This window comes from Medicago sativa, chromosome 3 (assembly GCF_051527215.1).
Source record: "Medicago sativa cultivar Bolivia chromosome 3, Bolivia_mono, whole genome shotgun sequence".
NCBI classification, from domain to species: domain Eukaryota; kingdom Viridiplantae; phylum Streptophyta; class Magnoliopsida; order Fabales; family Fabaceae; genus Medicago; species Medicago sativa.
In genome coordinates this window covers 72,383,205-72,408,328 of record NC_140751.1, presented here as the reverse complement: position 1 = coordinate 72,408,328, position 25,124 = coordinate 72,383,205, and the positions used below count along the sequence as shown (strand labels likewise).

Below are 25,124 nucleotides of genomic sequence, written 5' to 3'. Positions count from 1 at the left end.
TAGGATTTTAACATGTGGCATGACATGTCATTAATGAGGCCATGTGGCTTCTTGGTGGTGTCTATGTGGCATGTTCCGTTTGTCCAGTCAGCAAAAATAGACGGCAAGGACCAATTTTGTTAACGGTGGAAAAATGTAGGGATTTTAAAAACATTTATTGAAATGTAGGGACTATTGTTCAAAGTCACTCAAAATATAGGGACCACAAACATATTTAACCCTTTAACCTTTGCCACTAATGTCAAAATCCAAAACACAATGAGACATCTTATTTCGTATGGCAATATTGCATAATCAAACAAAACACACTCTTTGGTACATACAACATATTATTCTCACACCCTTAGATATTCATGCAAATACCATAAGGGCAAAAAAAACATCAATAAAATAAACAATATACGGTACTACTACATACAAACTCTTGCGTTATAATGTAATGGCTGTACAAAATATATATCAGAGGATAACACAAAATCAGATGAATTCAAAGCGCATGAGAAGCTTTACATTGTTGTATTTATCTCCTTTGCGGGAATGTAATGGAATTGCTCGAATTCCACTTCTTAGTTCCCACACAGGTAAGCATGTTTGGCCACCAAAGTCATCCTTCTCAGACATGTCATACTCATGAACTTCTATGCGAAGCAGTGCCAGCTCCGGAACTGAAAGCGGGAATTCGAATACCTCATTCCAAGAAGGCAACCAACTATCCTCTATTGACTTTGTTTTTTTCATAACAGTATCAAAAGGGACACCAGCAATTCCAACCTGCATAAGAGTTTATCAAATAGAGTAGAAATGATAGAAGCACTGAAGGGAAGTTATCACTTATTATATTCATATCTAATAGACTGCAACGAAGCATTAAAAAAACATATGGATGCTAGCTATAACTGGAACATAACTGTTTGGATAAAGCTTAATTAAGTGTTTATAAGTTATAACATAAGCATTTATCATATACGTGCTTATGAATAAATTATTTCAATAACAAAAGATTAAACATAGTCAAATTCTTTGCTTATAAGCTGTTTTCATAACCTATCTTAGAGAGCTTATGGAACTAAGCTGAAAACAGCTTATGAACATGTCATAAGTTGTTTCTATAAGCTTTCACAAACACACTCACAAGTTCTTATGTTAGTAGTTAAGTTCAAATAAAATAATTCATTCAGGTCCATAAATCATCTTAAATCTTAGCATACCCTTGCATAGAAGTCTGGAGGTGAGAATTGATCAAAATGTGTGTGCTTGAAATCGTAATACCATCCTTCTCCCATATATACAGTCACCTGATTAAGAGTAAGAATGACCTTTGTTAGAATCAAGTCTAGAGACACTTAATGATGGACATGTCACATAGCCCTTGTCCATTGTAAAAGTCATTACTCAAATCTCAAAGCTGTAAAGGCCTCACCTTCAAAGTAGTTTTCGATGGCAAATGAGCTTTAGGATCGAAAACCTCATTAATGGGACCAGTTTTCAATAGAAAATCAGGTTTTTTAACAAAACCGCATCCTCCATTGGCTTTAAACATTCCTTGCATCAACCAAAGAGATCTCCCATAACCCTGCCAAAGAACCACCCACAGCAAAAATAAATATATTAATGGAAATTTTTCATGATCTCAATATCATAAGTAAATAATAGATGTCATAACAATGTCTTGATACAGCTGAAAGGAAGTATTAATCAATTCTCACATCCTCACCACAGTGAAAGTCAGGACAAAAACATGAAATAAACAATGATTATAACTCATCCTTAAAAATTATTGCCTCGAATTTTCAATCAGTAGCCGTGCTAGACCTCACAGGTTTCTTGTTATATATTGAAGCTTGCTAAAAAAATAAAAAATAATACCTGCATGTTAAATGCAACCATCTGAGCTCCATGCATCCACCCAATTAATGGATTATAATTTGATGAGGTAATGCGTGTACCTTTCGGATACACTCGCAATATATTCTGCTGAGTGAACCTGTCAACAATCAGAGGATCAATAACTCACATTTTATTTGCAAATAAAGAACACATCCTGCAATGTGTTTGTTCCAAAGCTAATTGAATATAAATGCTTAATGTTTGTTTCAATTTTAAGCGAATGAAAAAACCGTTCGATATGCCATCTAAAAAACAGTGTACTAAGAAGACAGTCGGTGAAACCATTGTCAAGGACAAATATTTTTTATTTTATTTTTTTTGAAAACTCGGTATCCGATCCAAGGAATCAAGGACAAATATTTATCTCATATTTATTTAATCCGGTAACAATAAAAGGATCGAATCAACAGCCAATGCAACAGGTAAAATTATACTACATTTTCATTACAAAATACAAAGACTTGTAGAAAGTTCAATATCATACTAATACCTGACAATTTCTTTTCCATATGTTTCAGCAGCCTTTTCGAGCTGTGACTCACTTAAACTTAGACGTCTCACTTTATCAGGCTCCACTTTGAGACATTCCACTATTCCGCCTTTAGGCTTCCCAGCATGAATAGCAATTAAGCGTCTGTAGTCATCTGATGTATTTTGACGTGCCTTTTCCACTTCATCGGAATCTTCCTCCTCCTTAAGATCATCTTCATCGATACCACTGTTTTGCTAAAGATAGAAAGCAATAAAAATGAACCAACCAAACTCACATACAAAATTAAATGTCCTTGCAATTTATATACAACATTGAGCAAGTATCAGACCTTGTAATCAGCTATAGTACCGCCTCTCAAACTAGGGACTTCTTTGCCCCAAGCTTCTTCATCACCTAAAGGCTTTCCCTTCTGTGATTCCTCCTTTTCCTTTTCTTCTTTTGCTTCAAGGTACTCCTTAGGCGGCTTGGTTGATATGATAATCCTTTTTTTAAGTGATTCAGGTGAAGGAAATTCCTTCAAGGTTTCTGAGGTAGGACAAAACAGTATGTCTCCAAATGTTTGAGTAACCATCTAAAAATTGAACAGGGCTATCAACTGTCAGCTACTATAATTTGTTGAGTTCAATTATTGAACGAAAACAACGTTTAACGATAAATCATAGCATAAATTCCAAGTAACTAACCTGAGCCACTTTGGCCTGAAGATCAGGAGTAAGGTGGTCTTCTAAGGTTATTACAACCGGATATTCTGACGCAACGAAGGCATACTCCTTAATGGACGTCAAACATTTGACAAGTGCCACAGGAGTCGTCAATGTCCTGTAAGATTGCATCATTTTGTTGCCATTAGTAAAATACATGGATGAATCTTCGTCAAATTGTCGGAGATATAATTCAAACGGTAAACTTACATTCCATGAAGGACTTCAACATCATCCTTGGAGTCATTAGGCCATATATCCAATTCAATCACCCTAACACCTCTCTGAAGTGCTTTGATGATGGGAGCATCACTGCAGTCACTACTGAGCTGATTTCCAGTTAGATATGAATTATGACCAGTGAATATGTAATAATGTGACAATGGTAAACTCATATCTTGGTGCACCTGAAATCACACAAAGAAACAGCATTAAGTAAACAAACACCATTATCACACCAACATAGTTCATAAAAATTACAAACGATATAATTTCAATAATTCAACACCCAAGTGCATGTTTGGATCTGCGGTGACAAAAATTGATTTTGAATGAATTGATTTTAGTGTTTTTTTCCACTTCTAGATGCCTTATAAGTGCTTTTCAAGTGCCAAAAGCAACTCTAACTCTATAAATTATGTTTGCATTTCTTGATTAATTAATTCCGGGGACTAAAAGCAAGTATACTCGAAGCTACTATTTGTAGCTTTTGATTCTAGAATTGATTCTAACACACAAATTTAGAATTCAACTCACTTGTACAAGAATGCATCCAAACACAAATCACTTTATCTACAACTCACTTTTAGTCAGAATCAATTTTATAGAATCAATTCTCTCAAAATCAGTTCTTGCCAAAGCAGAACCAAACATACACTTAAAAGTGAGTTACATGTAGAGTGGTTTATGTTTGGATACATTTACATAAAAGTGTGTTGAACAACAAATTTCATTGTAAAAACAAAGCCGAGTCCTAGCTTCAAGTTAGAATCAATTCTAAAGTCAAAATGAATTATACCCAAGAGCAACCAAACACGTCAAAATCACTTTTATACCTCATAAATCAATTTTATCTGCTCCAAACGTAGAACCAAACATAGAGTAATGAAGTTATTTCCAGTTATAGAAATTCATGATGATAACCCAATATTATTATGAGTTACAAATCTACCATTTACAAATTTAATTCAATAGCCAACAAGGTTAATTAATCTAAACTTCAATGATTAAAAGCAAATCCATAACACCAAAAAGAAACTGAACAACTATAAATTCAACTAAAATTAACCAAGAAACACAATCAAATTATTACAAAAAAAAAAAAAGTAAAAGAAAAAAAGGATTACCCCAGTGGAAGGTAAGAGAGGAGGATTATCATCACCGAAGAGATACTTGAAGAAACTTTCAAGATTAAGACCTCTACGATGAAAGATACTCAAATGTCTATGACCATCAATGATTGCTTGTGTTTCTTCTTCTGTGATTTTCTCTTCTTTCTGCACCTCAATCAGAAAGCTTCTGAGGTGAGATGCTGTCATGATCCCGCCTTCATCGGAGTAACGATGGTAAAGCTCCTTTATCTCCGGCGGTGCCTCCAATACGCCGAGTTTAAACCCGCGCCGGCAGCAGAAACATACGCTGTATGTTTGTTTTTTCGGTTTAGAAGCCATTTTTTGATTCTTTGTTTGTGTTGTTTGTTTCACACAGAACACTCTCTGTGTTGTGTTGTGTTGTGTGTTTGTAAGATTTAATATAAGAATAACTGATTAACTAACTACCAATAAGCGCGTGGTGTTCGTGTGATCGTGTTTTGGTTAGTACGTGTGAGTTCTGTGTTTAGAGGATAATCTTTTTATTTTATTTTTAATTTTAATCGGATATATGAAGGGGAATGGATACGTTTCTTGTTTTGTTGGCAAACAAATGAAATGAAAGTAAGAAAAAGAGACAGGTAAGTACAAGAAAATTCTGAAGAATAATGTGGTTGGGACCTGTTTGGGACCCACGTTGCAACCTACTTTCAATTCAATGAAAATGAACATGTTGGCATGGCACATGGCATCCTTGGATTGAATCAAGTCACATGTCATGTCATGAGTTGTTATTGTTTGGGGATTGGATATGATCTAGAACTAGATATTTTTTAGGCAAAGATCAGTACTAATTAGGTACTTATTATATTGTCATGTATTCATGTGTATGCTACCATTCTACAAAACGTGCTTCCAAATCCGCCGTTAATATGTATGATTGCTTGAACTGCTTTGTACGTGGCCGTCTCAAATGGAATTGATTTAAGTTAATATTTAATTAATTTTACGTTGAGAAAAATTTATTTTGTAATATTATTTCTGACCAAAAGTAATTTCAACTAAAATTGAGCTGAACATATAAAATCTTAATTTAAATGATAATCACTTCTTAACACAAAATCAATTCAACTCAAAAGCGGATAACATATTTGAATCATTTATATATTTTCAAAATCAATTTTGGCATATCTAAGTACTTGTTTGGTTTGGCAGTGGGAAAGCCAAACCCACGTTTCAAAGAGCAACTTACGTGGAAATGGAGAAGCTTGCTCTCCTAACTTTCATGGCAACATGATTTCCTGCCGCAGTTTTGAAAAATATAACGTCATTTCAAACACACACTAAAAGTAAAACTAAACATACTCTAAGCATTTTGGATTTGGGATGAATTTGACAAAATCATCCTGAACCAAAGTTTTAACGGCAAACTTATCATGATCTTAAATATGCACAATTTGAATGATAATCAAAAAAAATAATATTCATCAACGGAGTTTGGTCTAACATAAATGATTTCACTCTGACAATCTGATAAAACAATATTTGAATATATGCGGAGAGAGTTGCCCAAGTTTTTTTGGTGATGTCAAGGTTTAAACCCTCGACCTTACATATTTTATGTATTGTCCATACCAACTGAGCTAAGCTCACGAGGACAGAGTTGCCCAAGTTGAGCACCTCTCAAACAAAATTAAATAAAAAAAAACTACAGGAAAAAAAAAGAGTGCTATACCAGTACCATTTTTTGTTGTATTAATCTTTTCATATGAAAATTATTGCACTAGATTAAGGCTCTGTTTGGTAAAAATAGCGGATAGCTGATAAGCTAGCTGATAGCTTTTAGCTGATAAGCTAGCTGATAGCTTTTAGCTGATAAGCTAGCTGATGACTGATGACTGATAAGCTAATTGAAGTGTTTGGTAAAATTAGCGGTTGAACTAGCTGATAAATGTAAAATTACATAAAAGGACATCATTAATTCATATAAAATTTATACTAAGATATTTGATAATTTAAATATTTTAAATTTAATAAATGTTTGTATTTTATTAAATTATTGTTTTTCGGTAATAATAGATGCTTATAATGAATATTATCTTTTGAAATTTTTTTTGAATGTTACATGTACTATATTATTAACAACGGAAGGTATATTTGATCCTTCAAAAAAAAAAACGGAAGGTATATTTGAATGAAAAAACTTATTAGTGCTGAAAAAAAATAATGGAATGTATATTTATAATTGAGTGAAATAACGGAAGGCACGCACGCAGTGAAAAAGATATGTGCAGGTGGACTATTACACAGGCAATGAAATAATCAACATAAGGGTAAAAGTGGGTTTTGATAAAAATAATAAGGGTAGAAGTGGAAGAAATATTAATAAGCTATAAGCTATAAGCTCAAACGCTACTTGGAATAGCGTTTGAAAAATAGCTTATAAGCTCGTGGAAATTCGTGAAATAAGCTATAAGCTCATTGTAAAAAATGTTACCAAACAGAGCTTATTTTGTCAGACGAGCTTATAAGCTATCCGCTATAAGCTATAAGCTCTTTTTATGGCCTTACCAAACATAAGTAAGAAATATTTTGCTGAAGGACAATGTTGGACCCACCTACATCCATGCACCAGTTTCCTTATTTAGAGGGTATGGCATCACATTCGAACCTACATATAATGGCTTTCTGGTCTCAGGTCTAGCATCAATGCGCACCATATTAACAAACTTGTATGCTAATAATTATTTTTTAAATCTAAATAAATATCCCTGGTAAAATATTGGTACTTCTTTTCTTGTTGTCTATAGACAAATTGACAATCACCACCTGAAATCCACACATAATTGCGAGATCTTATGTTCGAACTCAGTTGAAAGTGTTTAGTCTAACAATATTGATATTTGTCAGTTGAGTTGGATTTTACGCGCAAAATAGGTAACATTAACATAGTAATTAAAGCCCACAATACTATTTCAAGCAGCTCAACATATAAATTAAAATAAATATCATTATGCTCTGAACAAAAATATCTTATAATATAGATACTTAGATTAACCATATTGTTACAGCATTTTCAAAGTTTCTAGCTGGAAGCCAAGTAAAAGCTTGACAGAGCATAGTCACATAATACGCATTCGCGTTGGTACGCGGTACGGGTTCGGGTTCGTGGTACACGACATGAGAAGAATTCGGTACGCATAGGGGTATAGAGCTTCGGTACGTTTCGGTTCGTCACACTAGTGAAAATGTAATGTATCTGTCATTCTGTCAAGATAGAAATACAAAGCTTATTATGTCCCACATCGGTTATTTAGTAAAACTTTAAGAGGAAAAGAAGTTATAAATAGAAGGAGCATACACCTCTTGCTTACTGGAAGCATCGCATGGGTGTTGTACGTTGCAATTGGGAGCGTGACTTTCACTTCCCATAATAGTTCAAAATTTATTATTATTGTTTATATGTCGTTGTATTTGTTTATTATATTCTTTGGTTTCTGTGTTTCGGTAATGGTGATGGTGACTTTTCACCTCCCATTTCAATTAGTTTAATTCTTTCTGGCATGTAAATTGCTGGTTCGCTGGGTTCCCGGTTTAGTGCGAATTCTTTATGAATTTTCTGCGAACCGGTTTGAGAAAGAACCGCGAACCGGTTCGTGCGAACCAATTCGTGGTTCTTCAAGTTCCACGAATTCTGTGACTATGTGACAGAGTTATATTTCTTTCCCTTTCTGTTACACAAAGCAACAGACTGAAATCCATGTCTTAGCTTACAGGCAAACAAGTCTGTCCAGCAAAATCATCTTTTGCCTGAGCTTATCCTTTACTTCGATCCGGAGCAACGCGAGCTCCGGAACTGTCAAAGGGAATTCAAACTCTTCGTCCCAAATAGGATACCAGTTGTCCATCTTTACACTTGTTCTCTTCTTGGCACAATCAGCTCTCACTCCAACAATAGAAACCTGTCACAGTTTTATATGATCAGGCAGTAAAAGCATATACTTTTAAATCTCTTTTATAGTTTTATAGTTTTTTTTTTTTTTTTTTTGTGGTGTCTGGGTTTTGAACCCCGGACCTTGCATATATTATGCATTGTCCCTACCAACTGAGCTAAGCTCACGAGAACAAATCTCTTTTATAGTTATGCATTGTCCCTACCAACTGAGCTAAGCTCACGAGAACAAATTTCTTTTATAGTTATGGGGTTAAAGATTCATGTAGTCTGCTATCATATTGGTGTATTTTAATCTTAATGTGGTAGAATGTTTGAGTCCATGTCGAATTCTAGTTTGATTTATCTCCTTTTGTAATAGAGTTTGAGTAGTTTTTTAATACCTTTGTGTAAAAGTCTGGTGGAGAGTATTGATCGAAGTGCGTTGGACTGAAATCTGAACTCCAACCAACTCCTTTGAATACTTTTACCTGTTGTTGAATATGAAAAATATACATATGTAGTGAAACAACTTATTTTCTTTTAGTAAAGTGCTTAAAGGTACACTCACTTTTAATATCTGCTTTACTGGCGGCCTTCTTTTAGGATCAAAAGCCTTATTATGTGCAACTTCTTGAATTAGAAATTCAGGTTTTTTCACATAACCGCACCCTCCATTCGCTTTGAACATCCCTTGCATCAACTGGAGTGGTTTGCCATACCCCTGTCATAGAAAGAAAAAGAAACAAAGTCCCTTAGAGTAAGACAGACGACCATGCAATATGTCCATGTCTGAAAAATCATGGTTGTATAGGTTTGGTGGATGGTTAACCAAGTATTTGAACTGTAGTTACTGTATTAACCATGTAAATTGTAATCGAAACTTGCTATCAAATTTTAGGTTAAAATATTACTAATCAAATACCCAAATATACGAAAAACACAATTCCAACCTGCATATTGCAAGCAACCATCTGACTATCTGAGCTCCATACATCCACCCTAAAAGTGGCCTAAAATACGTTCTCCTTTAGGATAAATTCTGAGGATATTTTTCTGTGTGAACCTGAAAAGCATATACATTGTGAATTAAGATGGTAGGTTTTATTCAGCATGTCATAGGTGATGTCTTATGGTAGAAATGCTAATCTTCAAGTAAGTTTGATAGGCACCTAATTAGGTCAGGGCCATGAGATTTAGAAGCAGTTTTGAGTTTCTTCTCACTTAAACTTAGCCTTCTGACTTTACCACCATCAACTTTTAGTATATCCTTCATGTTACCTTCTGATTTTCCACCATGAATTGCAATCAAATGTTTGTATTGAAGTGCAACTTGCTGGTTTGATTTGTAAGCACTTGTATTTATATCTTCCTTGTCTTCATCATTTACAATCTGCCATCCATAAAATGAGAATATTTAAATACACGGCTATCAAATCGAGATTCATATTGTGAATCTGAAAAACTTATTTTCTAAATTGCAAACTGAATCTTATTATTAATGCATGGTAAGATACGATGCTAATAAAAAAAAAGTTACTGGCCGTAGTGCAAGAACGAATAATTCACATTTTGTTTTCCTTTTCGAAGAATGAAATGATGGAATATATGATTCCCTCACCTTGTCTTCAGTTTTCAGTTTAACCATAGAATCTTGCAATTCCCATGATTCGTCTTCGGATGATTCACATCCATTTAACACCTGATTGCTGACACTATCAGATTGATTGTATTCTTTTGGTGATTTAGTTGATATAAGTACCATATTTTTTAGTGATGCTGGCGAGGGAAATTCTGTTAAACAATCTGTCCCAGGACGATAAAGCATTTCTCCAAATATTTGAATCGCTATCTGCATGAATAGAAAAAATCATGATGACGCTTTAGATTTGTGGAGTTGATGTTTTAGATTGAAGACATGTATGTTGTCCGACACGTGATGGTGTCCGACAACGACACATATATTACATTCAATCACTACTATTTTCTTAAATTATTATCGGTGTCTATATGCTAGTGTTGTGTCAGGTGTTTGTGTCATGTATCCGTGCTTTATAGGTTGAAAGTGATTGTTGACAAAAAAAAAAAAATGCTTACTTTTGCAAAGTTATCCTGAAGTTTTGGTGTTAGGTGATCTTCTAAAATTAGAATCACTGGAAATTCAGATTTGACAAAAGCATATTCTTTTATGGCTTCCAAACATTTGGTTAGTGCAACTGGAGGGGTAAGAGTCCTACATTAATTTCAAGAAGACAGACCATAAAATATAAGAAAGCAATCATCCAACTTAATGAACTACTTTAATAATTAATAGTACATACTTTCCATGAACTACTTTATGGCCATCTTTAGTTGAAGATGGCCATAAATCAAGTTCAATTACTCTTACACCTTGTTTCAAAGCCTCTATAATTGGTTTATCACTGCTCTCACTGGTAAATTGATTTCCAGTAAGGAAGGAATTGTGTCCTGTATACATGAAATAATGTGACAAGGGAGCTTTCATATCATGATTCCAGTAAGGAAGGAATTGTGTCCTGTATACATGAAATAATGTGACAAGGGAGCTTTCATATCATGATGTACCTGAATGACATACATAAAATTTATACATAGTCAGGACTAAAGGTTAAACTTAAGAATTTTTAATAAAATTTTACGTTCTCCTCCTCATCATTTTAATAATTTTTTAGATATTTCATTAGAATATTTATTATTTAATCTATCAAAGGTTTCAACCTCCATTGAGAATTTACATACTCAATAAAAATAATCTACACACCTAGAGTTTTCATTGGGGGACAAAACAAAATATTACGAAATTATAGTAAAATAAATAAGACATTTAAAATAAGAAAAGTAAACTTTATTTCAATAAAACTCTTAGTTGTTTGTTATAAAAACAAAATAAAAAACTCTTGGCTCTTTCATGATACTAAATTTATCTTTTACCATATTAATACTAAAATTTTCAACAATTTCTCTCTTTGCAGCATATAATTAAGTTTAAATTTTAAAAACTGTAATCCTTATGTTTTTTTAAATAAAAAAAATATTAGTCTAACTTGTCTCTCTTACTTAATTTTTCTTAAATTTATATTTTAAAATTTTTATACACAAGCTACTTACTGTTTTGAACATAAATTCACAATAAGTGAAAGATTTTTTTTTGAAGAAATAAGTGAAGGACTTTTAAAAGGTGCTTGGAAAACCTACAAAATACTACACAATAAATGTAGGATTACATTAATATTTATGTGAGAGCAATATAAAAAATAAAATAAATTTTGGCATTTTCTAATATATATATTTTCTTATATGCAACTTGATTTCTAGTTTTCTATTTGTTTTTGAAATTTTAAAAATAAATATATTCACTTCTTTGAAAAACAAAATAGTCAGAACATGAAAAGTCAACAAAATATAAAAATAAATTAAAAAAAAGGTCAAAAAAAATTGAATAACATATAGTCATAACCAGGAAAAGAAAATTAATTTTAGTAGGGAAAAGTATTTGTTTGAAGTCAAGTAGGAAAAAAGTATACTAAAAATTGATTGATCAATAGATATAGAAAAAGATATGTGTACCCAAAAAAATATAAAACAAAGAAGTGATGTATTTAATCATTGTTCCAAGTCATCAACTGTTTGGCTACCAATGAATGTTGAGTTTCTCAGCTTGTTTTCTACTTGTATGGTCAAATAAAAATAAATATCATTTAATTATTTTAGAAAATACACATGATTTAATTTTTTTTTTTATCTTTTTACAATTATGTAAATGTGTCTAAATAGTGTGACCAAATAGTTGTGACCATACAAGATTTACAAGATTTTTCCTCCACCATCATAAGATTTGGCAAATAAAAAATATATACTAACGGCCAGAAAGTGCAGGCCACATTGCTTAAATGATTTTTTTATTTATAAACTCAACCTAAAGACAAAAATTTTTATCAAAAAAACAAAAGTAGAAACTACAATGAAAAACAATAGTAAAACACATTAGCATAATTTTTCTGCCTCAAACTTTCGATAATCAAACAGACATAGGAAGTGCATACCTCATCTTTTAAGGGACCATTGAAATCATCAACAAGCAGAAAATTTATGAAGTCATCCAAACTGAGTCCTGCAATACTGCTAGTTTCAGTGTTAGAACTTTCCATTTTCAAAACCTTTTCAATGATTGGCTCCAAATCCAGTAAGGTGCAGTTTTGCTCGCCCTGATACTCTACCATGAAATTAAGTAGTTGATCCTTTGACATGTGATTCTCACCATAAGCATATTTGGAAAAAGCTTCCTTAAGATCAAAAAGTGGCTCTTCCTTATCAACTTTACCTTTTTTGGTCAAAATTTTTACTAATATCTTGAAGATCTTTGTTTTCATTCTCACCTTTTCTCATTCAATGAGCAAACAAAGTGTTGTTCTATGGAAAGATAATAGAAATGAGTGAAAAATTATCTTAGTTTTCAATGGCTAACACCTAATAAAGTGTTGTTCTATGTGCTAGTTCTTGATTGAATAATACTTAAGACACATATTTATACATGAGATCAAGGCCAAAGAAAACAAAGGAAAATCTTAGTTCACACACAACAAATGTTTTTTTTTTCTTTTCTAGGGGTTAGGGGATTGGAAATAAAATGTGGTCATGAAGACCTGAATATAAAATGTACTAGTGTATAGTTGACAATTATTGGAAAAATTATTTTAATACAAGCCTCATGCATTTTATGTCCGGCCAAACAAAAAATGTTAGTTATGGTAGTGTGAATTTCTTGAAATTAATAAAAAAAAAAAAATTATACAGTGCTACCAGGTAACTTCTGGTAGTGTGAATTATTTATTTTCACATTGAGAATGTATCATGTGGATGGAATCGTGAAAATAAATAAATAATGAAAGTAGCAAGTCAATGGTCGTGGGAAAGCAACAAAAGTTTGAGAGGAAATTATTGAGTTTGTGTAATATTATATTTTTTTTTAATATTTTCTAACATTTTGAATGATTATTTTAAAAAGGAAAAGAATGCATGTATTTTGACATAAAGTAACAAACGCAATTGTAATATCAACTAAAAATATGTACAAGATTTCAATACTAATCGATCAGAAGTTATTTCAATTTTTCAACATCCATTTCAATTTCATAAGTCATACATAATCCATTCAAATTTCATAAACCACCAAATTTCACAGTTCTTACTTAATCTTTACAAATTCAAGAAGTCCACTACCAGAATTTTGCTTATTACTGGCGGAATTAAACCCTCGGTAATGAAAAAAATCCCTCAATAATACACATTACTGACGGATTGGTAACAAAATAAATCTGTCAGTAATGTTACTGACGGAATATATATAAAGACATATGTATTACAAAATCCAAACTTAAAAAAAAGTATAAAAAGCAAGAACTTGTATAAAAAGACTTATACCAAATTTCAACTAATTAGAAACTATTATTTTAGAAAGCCATATATATATATATATGGCTTTCTCATTTGATAAAAGTCTCTCATTTGATATGCCCTATATATATATATATATATATATATATATATATATATATATATATATATATATATATATATATATATATTAACGGATACGAATACGCGCTGCTACGATTACCATCAAATCTATTTTTGTATCCATAAAGTAACTAGTAGTTAAATACAGTTTATTAAATTTGTGGCTACCCGTTAAGCTACTTGTCATACCCCAATTTTTGACCTAAGATATGTTGAGACAAAATCCTTTTTATTATTTTAAGGATTACAAACATATTTATTTAAATTCATCTTGTTATCTACTAATGATTTTTGTGAGAAATTGTTTTATAAGAATAACCTCAAGAATGCTCTCAACACCTAAGCTTCTTCACAAGCCATTTACGTACAAAAGCACAAGCATGGACTTTTTTCATGAGGATCAAGAATTTAATGTGATATTGTCTCACCAATTTAAGGAAATACTAGGATTTGATTTGGACAAATAAATGGGCCTTAAAAAGGTTTTGACCCATTAAAAGCAAAGATTCATATCTTAAAATATCTAAGTGACAAAGCAATATGTCATGGCATGACTTCATCACATGACTTCATCAAAGTTATCTCTCATTAGCTGTTTCATGTAAACAATTACTACAGCTTGCATAAAGCGTGTGTTTTCTCCTCTTACACTTGCAAAACATTCTCAAGATCAATCTTGAAGTACAAATGTTCATGGCTCCATCAAACCAATTGTTTTGGAGCGCAAATGGACTTTTAAATTAAAGGAAGGCAGCTGGCTTTCTTTGAAGTGGGCAGCAAGCATATCACCTCTATAAATAGAAGAAAGTCTTGAAGACAAAAAAAAGGGAACTTACAATACAAAGCAATCATCTCTCAAGTGCAAATATTCTTCACTTACAAAGTTCTTTACAAACAAACAAGCTCTTGTTCTCTCATTTTATCTTGGATCATAATTCTTTGAGTTTGTTTTGTAATCATAGTCTCAAACAAGTATTGAGCATATCTTGATAAAAAAAAAAACACATAAACCACCACATAAAACCACAAAAAAAAATCACACAATCATCACTACAAATCAACACAAGACCACCATAAATCAACACAAAAAAACACCATCACTACCAAAAACAAAACAACCCTCATCTTTTTGTCTTTCTCTTATTCTCCCTATAAAAGGTATATCATCTTCCTTTTTTTCTTTCCTCTTTTCTTCTCCTTTTATCTTTTTTTCATTTATTTTACACTAAATACACACATCTTAATCCAGAGTGCTCTGGTCCTAATTAACTGTTAATATTATATTTTTTTTGTTTAATTTAATTATTCTCCAGAACAATCTGGTCCTTGTTAATTGAATTAATCCAGAGTGCTCTGGTCCTAAATCAACTGTTAATATTTCTGCTTATATAATCTTTCTCCAGAGTATTCTGGTCCGTGTTAAAATAATTTCATATTTCAGCTTAATATTATTTTTCTCATTCTGCTTATATAACTTTCATTTAATATTCAAAAAAACAACAAAAACATGCAAATATATAAAAAAAATCACAAAAAATATTTTCATAAACAAACCTTGATCTAAAATCAAGTGATCGTTCTTTTTACTTTCTTTCTTAATCAAACATCAATCAATTTAAACTTCATTTCGAGTCTATTTCCTTTCAATATCAAAAATACAAACAAATTCCAATTTGCCACTTGGCTTTTTATTTCAAACCTTTTTCAAAACTCATAAAAAACACAAAACCCATCAAACGTCAATTTCTACCCCGAACTACGAGGTTTTGATCCTTCACGGGGCGTCCTTCCAAATCAATAAAAATGTAGATAAATTAGGTCTTTCTTTTCTTTTATCATTGCAAATTCCATTTTTTAGGAAGCAAGTTTATAGCACAAAAGTTTAAATAAAATCAAGAGGTTCTCGTAGAGTACTACGAATATTTAGGGTGCTTAAAACCTTCCCTAAATATAACCGACCCCCGAACCCTTAATCCCTAAAAAACGTGGTATTTGAACCTTTTTCCACTTTCTTTTGAAAAGAATTAAATGTTCAGTCGTGAAATCGAAATCGGGTCGAACGCCAATCAAATGGCATTCGACCGTCCGAAAAATGACGCGACAGAAATGGCGACTTCACTGGGGACTAAAAGTAAGAGGGTTGAGCCTAACTTAGCATTATTTAAATTTTGTGCTATAAACTTGCTAAAAAAAATATGTTTTAAATAAAAGATGGAAATTACATGCAGATATGTTCTTCCTTCTTCATTCTTCTTTCTTTTAACGTAAGTGGTGAGAAAATAAGTCCTATACCCGGGCTTGAGAGAAATATAAGATAGGAGTGGTAAACTCATAGTGTCATACCGAGGGTATACTCGTGTCTTGACACATGTGAGATAACCACACTTAGCGGAGGAGCTTGAAGTGATATATGTCGGCGTGTGTTTTCACGTTTAGACTTTATTACTCTTAAGTTTTCGTTGAACGCTAAGGACCTTTAGTAACCCTTAACCCATCTTGGATTTTTAGGACGTAGTGCGGTGGCTAACCGGGTGTTTTCTCGGAATTAGTCGACACGCGATACTACACTCAAACGAGACTTTCCTACGAACGTTGTTGGACCGGGTGTTTTCTCGGTATCCGATAAAATTCGGAGGTGGTTGGACTTTGGGAACTTGGTAGAACCCGTGATACAAGTACAAATGAAACCATAGTCCTTACCAAATGGCGTTGTTACCCTTAACTCCAACATTATGGTCTAAACCTCACCATGTTTTCACCATTTGTGTAGCATAATCATGCACACATGCATTCATCCACAAATCTTTTGTTCATCCATTAAAAAAAAAACATCGAAGGATTTAGATAAGTTTTGTAAACATCAGAGATATTCCAACTTGTAAAGAGGAACACCAAGAAATACAAACTTTAAAAATCTTAATTAAGTTTTTGGCTTTTGTTAAGAACTTCTTCTTTGGTTTCGTTCTTACCTTTTGAAAATAGAACCAATTGCAATATCTTTACAAATTTTCAAATGAAATCAAGTTCATCTGCGATGTTTACATTTCACCTTGACAAATCCTTCGATAACAAAAAAGATTGTACATTTTTTCTTGCATAAACATATCATACATCATTCATAGTTTCAAGTCCGAGTCTCACTGAATTTTCTTTTCCACAAAGGGTACCATGTCTTCATTCAATCTCAGCTCGCATATGCAAACACTCGTGCAAACCCAGAAAATGGATCAACTTGAGCAAAGGTCCACGAGCTTCGTTCCGAGGTAGAGAAGTTAACCAATCTGGTATCTTCGCTAAAGGTTACAAAGGACCTGCCACAACTCCAGCAAGGGCCCCAGCCACCATGTCAGTCGTTATGTGTACAACATCCCCGACAACAGGCCCCTCAACAATCCAATCTGCAGAATCAGGCTCGGGGAGCACGTTATGATCTAATTCCCATAAAGTATGCGGAGCTGCTTCCCATCTTGCTCATGAAGAACCTTGTCCAAACTAGAGCGCCTCCCCGGGTGCCTATCAAGTTGCCGGCTTGGTATCGATCTGATCTCTCATGTGACTTCCATCAAGGGGCACCCGGCCATGACATTGAGCATTGTCACGCTTTGAAAACCGAAGTTCAGAAGCTGATTCAAGCCAAAAAGAATTGAACCCAAATTTGCAAGTCAATCCGCTACTGGATCATAGCATCTGATGTTACAACATTAGCCGCAATTAGGTCGATGTTGATGTCTTCTTCCGCTACTCAATTTGTTTCCAGTGATATGTTTGTTTGTTTACTATCTTTTCAAAAACATCCTTTTTTCCCACCCAAGACGAAAGTGAGCTTGTATAGAGTTTATTTTTGCTTCATGTATTTTCCATCATTAATAAAAAGTCGCTTCGATCCCGACTGTGCTTTTATTATGTGCTTTTTCTGGAAAAATGGTAATACAAAAAACCAAAAAAATATTTTTTAATCATTCTCAAAATATCTGCATGATCATAACTTATACTTGTCAAAATCAATAATCAAATCATGCATTAATAAACCCGTTGAATACAATAACCATGTACTCTCTTCCAACTTTGAGTTCTCTATGTCCGAAGATAAAGAAGAGGAAAATGAAGAGACTCCCGATGAGATCTCTTGCATACCGGGGCATCTTAGCCGTCAAAACTGCAAACAAAAATCAAGAAGATTGTCCAGAGGATGGCTTTCATTTACAAATATTGCACAGGATGCTACCATCTACACTTCATGACAATTGTACTGCAGTACACCCTTCAACAGGGGCAACCCCCCCTCCTTCCCTCAGTATACAACATGGAGGCCATGCTTCTCGTGGAGGTCGAAAGTCCCATCAATAGGAGTTCTACTACAGTCCAAGCTTAATCAAACTTAAAATGCATGACGACCTTGTACAACTATATCAAAAGAGGTTGAAACAAACTTCCAACCAGAAGGTTCGTCCCCGTAAATTTCAAGAAAGAAACCTTGTGCTCAAAAAAGACAAAATCTTTTCAACCAGACTCCAGGGGCAAGCGGACGCCTAACTATGAAGGCTCGTGTGCAATGACTTTTCCAACCATGGATGGTGACAAACTCGCACGTCCTATGAATGCTGGTGCAGTCAAGAAATACTTTGTCAAAAAAAAAATGAAAGTTCGATAAGTCGCAGACCTGAAAAGGCAATTTAGACAAAAATGAGCGTCTCGGTGGACTGAAAACCCGAAAGGGCGGTCCAGGCAAAATTAGAGACATGAACAAAAATGATCATCCTGATAGATTGAAAACCCGCAAGGGCGATCTATGCAAAAGATAAGGATCATGACAAAGTAACTGCATCAGTCAGTACAATCCACTTGGGGCATCTAGTTATCAAAAGACCTTTGATATGAAGCATCTGCAGATCAAAGACTCAGAACAGGGGCATTCAAAGTTGTTAGGGAGAATAACGATTATTGTGTTCAATGTACCCTTCGCATTATATTTACCATTTTCCAAAAAATTTCAAAAGATCCGTGGAGCCATGCCATTGACAGGCTATCATTCAATTCATCAAATTTGAGCCTGTGCCTATTTATTTGGAACTCTCATTTATTCTATTTGCAAAAATTTCTTCTATTTTTTTTATGGCAATACTTGAAGCAAAAAACAAAACAAAAAAATTTCAAAAAAAAAACTTTTTTTTACATCTTTTAAAAAGTGTGAACAACAAACACACTCTCTTTGAACTCGTGAGTAAGAGAAGCATACATCAGCATCCACGTCGAGAACGGTTACATTCCGAAAGAGAAACATGGTTAAGCACTATGGAGAGGACCTTTTCGTTGAGCAAGATGCAGTCACAATCCAAAAATACAAAAAAAAAATGAGAAATACAAAAAAAATCAAAGCTCGCTAAGTTGAAAACCTGAAAAGGCGGCTTAGGCAATAGAGAGCGTCCCTGTGGACTGAAAACCCGAAAGGGTGGTCCAGGCAAAAGTTAAGGGATTTTTCAAAGAAAAACATGACTGTTGAAGCATGCCAATGATGGAACACTCTGCGCTGGTCTACAAATGACAACTTCTTCCAGACTTCTCGTCAACAATGAGCTTTACCCCAGGAGGCATCGGTTGCTACCTTGTGCCTGATTTTACACCGTCAATGGCTCTATTTGCTCACAATAGTATCATCTCCAAGGAAGTTTGTCGAGTGTTTGTACTGCGTCGTCAGTCCGCCTCCCATCTTACCTGTCTTATCTCATTTCATCGAGTTCACCTGTCACAATCCAATCATACACTCATACATCCATACATTCATACATTAAATACTTTCACGAATTCATACATTCATGCATACGCAACATATACACAATGTCATTCATACATGGTCATATTGGTCACCCAGAACTTTGGTTTTGTCCTTTCAGTCAAGTCCTCGTTTATCACGATGCCAAACATAAAGTTTTATGAACAAACGGTTGGAAATTACCTTTCTATCCTCAAAAATGGCATCCTAGTGTGTCTGGTCCAGGGATGTCACAAACCAATCAATTTCAAGTGGCTAGTTCTGACAAAAGGGCGATTTGAGTCAAATCAATCAATTTCAAATTCAAAGGTGTCATCCCCAATATATCTGTTCCAAAGATGTCACTAATCAATTTTTCAAGTCACGAAGTTCACAAACGAACACTTGAGTTTACCTTTCATCTTGTTTCAAGTCACCAAGTTCACAAACGAACGCTTGAGTTTACCTTTCATCTTGTTTCAAGTCACGAAGTTCACAAACGAACGCTTGAGTTTACCTTTCATCTTGTTTCAAGTCACGAAGTTCACAAACGAACGCTTGAGTTTACCTTTCATCTTGTTTCAAGTCACGAAGTTCACAAACGAACGCTTGAGTTTACCTTTCATCTTGTTTCAAAGTCACGAAGTTCACAAACGAACGCTTGAGTTTACCTTTTATCTTGTTTCAAATCACCAAGTTCACCAACGGACGCTAGAGTTTACCCTTTTTATCTTGTTTCAAGTTACCAGTTCACCAATGGACGCTTGAGTTTACTTTTTTATCTTGTTTCAAGTCACCAAGTTCACGAACGGACGCTTGAGTTTACCTTTTATCCTGTTTCAAGTCACCAAGTTCACCAACGGACTCTTGAGTTTACCTTTTTTATCTTGTCTCAAGTTACATGCCCACCAACGGACCGTTTAGGTTTACCTCTCATCATGTCTCAAATGGTTAGTTCCAACCAAGGAACAGTTTGAAATCACATTTTATTTTCTCAAAAGTGTCATCCCCAAGTGTGTCTGGTCGAGAGATGTCGTTGGAAAATGTTTTGTCCCCGTTAAACTATCGTTTCAAACCAATACGATATCGGACAATCTCTTTCCCCAGTGAAACTACATTCCCCTAGCGGAGTCGGATCCCTCTCTTCAACGAACTTGGGTATCCCGTTGCTGTTTCTCGTCTCAGTCAAATCATCTTTGTCGTCCTGCATTCATAATTACATCGCGAGCATTCATAACATCTTAGGTCAAAATTGATGCACTTTTGTATTTAAGTCTCTTCGCCCGTCAAATCAAAATATTCCATCTTCGAATCTCCGGACGAAGAAAACTTAAATAGGGGCATCTGTCATACCCCAATTTTTGACCTAAGATATGTTGAGACAAAATCCTTTTTATTATTTTAAGGATTACAAACATATTTATTTAAATTCATCTTGTTATCTACTAATGATTTTTGTGAGAAATTGTTTTATAAGAATAACCTCAAGAATGCTCTCAACACCTAAGCTTCTTCACAAGCCATTTACGTACAAAAGCACAAGCATGGACTTTTTTCATGAGGATCAAGAATTTAATGTGATATTGTCTCACCAATTTAAGGAAATACTAGGATTTGATTTGGACAAATAAATGGGCCTTAAAAAGGTTTTGACCCATTAAAAGCAAAGATTCATATCTTAAAATATCTAAGTGACAAAGCAATATGTCATGGCATGACTTCATCACATGACTTCATCAAAGTTATCTCTCATTAGCTGTTTCATGTAAACAATTACTACAGCTTGCATAAAGCGTGTGTTTTCTCCTCTTACACTTGCAAAACATTCTCAAGATCAATCTTGAAGTACAAATGTTCATGGCTCCATCAAACCAATTGTTTTGGAGCGCAAATGGACTTTTAAATTAAAGGAAGGCAGCTGGCTTTCTTTGAAGTGGGCAGCAAGCATATCACCTCTATAAATAGAAGAAAGTCTTGAAGACAAAAAAAAAGGGAACTTACAATACAAAGCAATCATCTCTCAAGTGCAAATATTCTTCACTTACAAAGTTCTTTACAAACAAACAAGCTCTTGTTCTCTCATTTTATCTTGGATCATAATTCTTTGAGTTTGTTTTGTAATCATAGTCTCAAACAAGTATTGAGCATATCTTGATAAAAAAAAAAAACACATAAACCACCACATAAAACCACAAAAAAAAATCACACAATCATCACTACAAATCAACACAAGACCACCATAAATCAACACAAAAAAACACCATCACTACCAAAAACAAAACAACCCTCATCTTTTTGTCTTTCTCTTATTCTCCCTATAAAAGGTATATCATCTTCCTTTTTTTCTTTCCTCTTTTCTTCTCCTTTTATCTTTTTTTCATTTATTTTACACTAAATACACACATCTTAATCCAGAGTGCTCTGGTCCTAATTAACTGTTAATATTATATTTTTTTTTGTTTAATTTAATTATTCTCCAGAACAATCTGGTCCTTGTTAATTGAATTAATCCAGAGTGCTCTGGTCCTAAATCAACTGTTAATATTTCTGCTTATATAATCTTTCTCCAGAGTATTCTGGTCCGTGTTAAAATAATTTCATATTTCAGCTTAATATTATTTTTCTCATTCTGCTTATATAACTTTCATTTAATATTCAAAAAAACAACAAAAACATGCAAATATATAAAAAAATCACAAAAAATATTTTCATAAACAAACCTTGATCTAAAATCAAGTGATCGTTCTTTTTACTTTCTTTCTTAATCAAACATCAATCAATTTAAACTTCATTTCGAGTCTATTTCCTTTCAATATCAAAAATACAAACAAATTCCAATTTGCCACTTGGCTTTTTATTTCAAACCTTTTTCAAAACTCATAAAAAACACAAAACCCATCAAACGTCAATTTCTACCCCGAACTACGAGGTTTTGATCCTTCACGGGGCGGTCCTTCCAAATCAATAAAAATGTAGATAAATTAGGTCTTTATTTTCTTTTATCATTGCAAATTCCATTTTTTAGGAAGCAAGTTTATAGCACAAAAGTTTAAATAAAATCAAGAGGTTCTCGTAGAGTACTACGAATATTTAGGGTGCTTAAAACCTTCCCTAAATATAACCGACCCCCGAACCCTTAATCCCTAAAAAACGTGGTATTTGAACCTTTTTCCACTTTCTTTTGAAAAAAATTAAATGTTCAGTCGTGAAATCGAAATCGGGTCGAACGCCAATCAAATGGCATTCGACCGTCCGAAAAATGACGCGACACTACTCGTCACGTACATGTGGCGGATCTTATTTGCGGATACCTGTAGGCCCATATACTTACATGTTTTTTTTTAAAAGCTAAATTAGCCCACCTAAATTGACATTGGGAAGAATCGAACCTAAGACCTCGAAGAGGAGCACACTCTCAGGTCTCAAGCCAATACCACCATACCAACCCAAGTGGGTTCCATATACTTACATGTTGCCCTACCCATACTCAATGGAGATGAGAAATTGAATTTAATCCCCGTCCCCGATGGGTTTGGGCATCCACGCCCCATCCCCATCCTCGTAGTGAATAATTTGTTTTAATAAAAAATAATTTTTTTCCCATCTCTGTGAGCAATGTCGTAATGCATTATCCAGCAATATGTTCACTTTAACATCTTCTTGACCAAATAAGTTGGTTGCTCCTTTAAATTTCAATGACAATTTTTATAACAAGGCCAATTTCAATGTATAAGAAAGTAATTTTCTACATTCGGGACATGTTTGAGTATAGGAATTCAGAGTGGATAACTATATCTTTGTTACCCATCTCGTATCTTTGTTTTGGAAACAGGGAAAACCCAAACTCATACACAAATCTAGCCAAAGCGAGGTGGGTTCGGACGGGTAACCGTGAATACGGGTTTTACTGTCATGCATATGCCCACGATCAAACTCCAGTACTTCTCAACCCACATCTTCACATTATCCATGCAGGGTTACCGCGATTTTCACATTCTTTCCTGAAGATGATCTGGCTCGCATATGTCTGGGATATTTGAAAGGAAAGGAACAACCGGGTATTTAATCAGAAGGCATTGGATTCACATCAAATAATAGACAAGGTGCTATCTTTCCAGTGGTTAAAGGCTAATATGTTTACTTTCGCCTTCAGTTATCATGACTGGTGGCGGCACCCTTTATCTTGCATGGGTGTTTTGCTGTAATTTGTTTTTGTTTTCTTCTGTTTATTTCGTGATCTTCGTTGTGGCACCAGTGACTTGACTTTGTACAAACTTTTTGTGTGGATCTCTTTTGCACGTCTTGTGTGAGATGAATCACTTATGTTGATCTAATATATTCCATTTTGGTTTTGTTCAAAAAAAAACATTGTCCATGCACAAACCCATGCTAACCAGATTGCAAGGTCTACCCTTAGCTCCACTTAATGGATCAAGACTAGACAATGCCAGGAAAATCATATTCGCGGGGAAAATAGATTTTAGAGACAATAGATAAAATCCCAAGTTTAATCGATAAAGATTCTAATATTAATTTAGAATAGAATCTAATACAAAGAACAAATTGTGTATGAATATTTGAGAGTAAAAGTTTTAGAGAAAAAAATCAAATATTTATTTTTTTTAAATACGAAAATCAAATATTTATTTTATTTTTTTTTTTTAAGGAGAAAATCAAATATTTATTGAAATGCTTTATTTCACGCCAGATAATATGAAATTTAAATACAACATCAAGGCTTAAAAGGTAAAATGACATAACCTAAAACAACCTTACTTAATACTACTTGTTATTTAATTCTTGTTCCACTCGCTCATCGCGTTTTGAGAGTTGATTTTCTTCTTTGTTTTCGGTTTTGTTCCTCTCTCGTCTTAATTTGCTCAAAGGTATTGTTTTCGATCATAATAATTCTCTTGCCTGTTCTGCGACTTCGTTATGTGTACTTAACAGGCGTAACTATCTAACCTAGGTCAGAATTGGTTCTTCTTACTTATTCTTAGACGTCAAAAAATGCAACATTCGCCTTCGTCTTCTGCTGCTTCTGCTGTCACTGGTGATCCTTATTATTCAGTTTAACATATCATAATGTGTTCCATAAACCATAGTACTATTATTATAGCATCTTGTACAAATTTAATTATACTAACCAGTAACCATTGTTTCTCTACTTTTCTGTCAGATACCTTTTCAAAAAATAAAACAAAGAATACAAACAAAAGACCTTGTAAGGTGATGGAATTTCCTCCGTATCGGGTTCCTTCCAAGGAGGAGTATGAGGCCGTTGAGAACATGATTGTTGATTTGGATGTTAAACATTTTAAAGAAAATGTGGATTTTGGAAAGAGTTATTTCAAGCCGGGTCCCTTTATAGATGTAATCAAATTCCATATCCCTTGACTAGCTATTTTCTTTTATGACGTTCTTGTTACAATTGTATACATTTTTTCCTTCTTTTTGGTATCCTTGAACAGGTTTTTGATGCCAAACGCTTGCGCCGCCATCCTCCTAAAAATGA

General features: G+C 33.8%; 1 protein-coding gene and 1 pseudogene across 2 annotated transcripts; both read right to left on the bottom strand.

Annotated features, from left to right (window-relative positions):
- Positions 1-271: 271 nt before the first annotated feature.
- On the bottom strand, positions 272-4,813 carry LOC146939919 (phosphoinositide phospholipase C 2-like). Its single transcript, XM_085753466.1, has 9 exons — positions 4,428-4,813; positions 3,292-3,488; positions 3,064-3,199; positions 2,709-2,951; positions 2,378-2,613; positions 1,867-1,984; positions 1,421-1,573; positions 1,209-1,295; positions 272-771 (listed from the first exon to the last, which is right to left on the bottom strand). Exons 1-9 carry the CDS (start codon positions 4,749-4,751, stop codon positions 478-480), a joined length of 1,788 nt encoding a protein of 595 aa, XP_085609592.1. The 5' UTR covers positions 4,752-4,813; the 3' UTR covers positions 272-477.
- A 3,022-nt stretch (positions 4,814-7,835) lies between these two features.
- LOC146939918 (phosphoinositide phospholipase C 6-like) lies at positions 7,836-12,859 on the bottom strand (annotated as a pseudogene). Its single transcript, XR_015031827.1, has 9 exons — positions 12,383-12,859; positions 10,644-10,836; positions 10,420-10,555; positions 9,944-10,174; positions 9,495-9,715; positions 9,276-9,388; positions 8,894-9,046; positions 8,727-8,813; positions 7,836-8,353 (listed from the first exon to the last, which is right to left on the bottom strand). The product of XR_015031827.1 is annotated as a phosphoinositide phospholipase C 6-like (transcript).
- Positions 12,860-25,124: the final 12,265 nt, after the last annotated feature.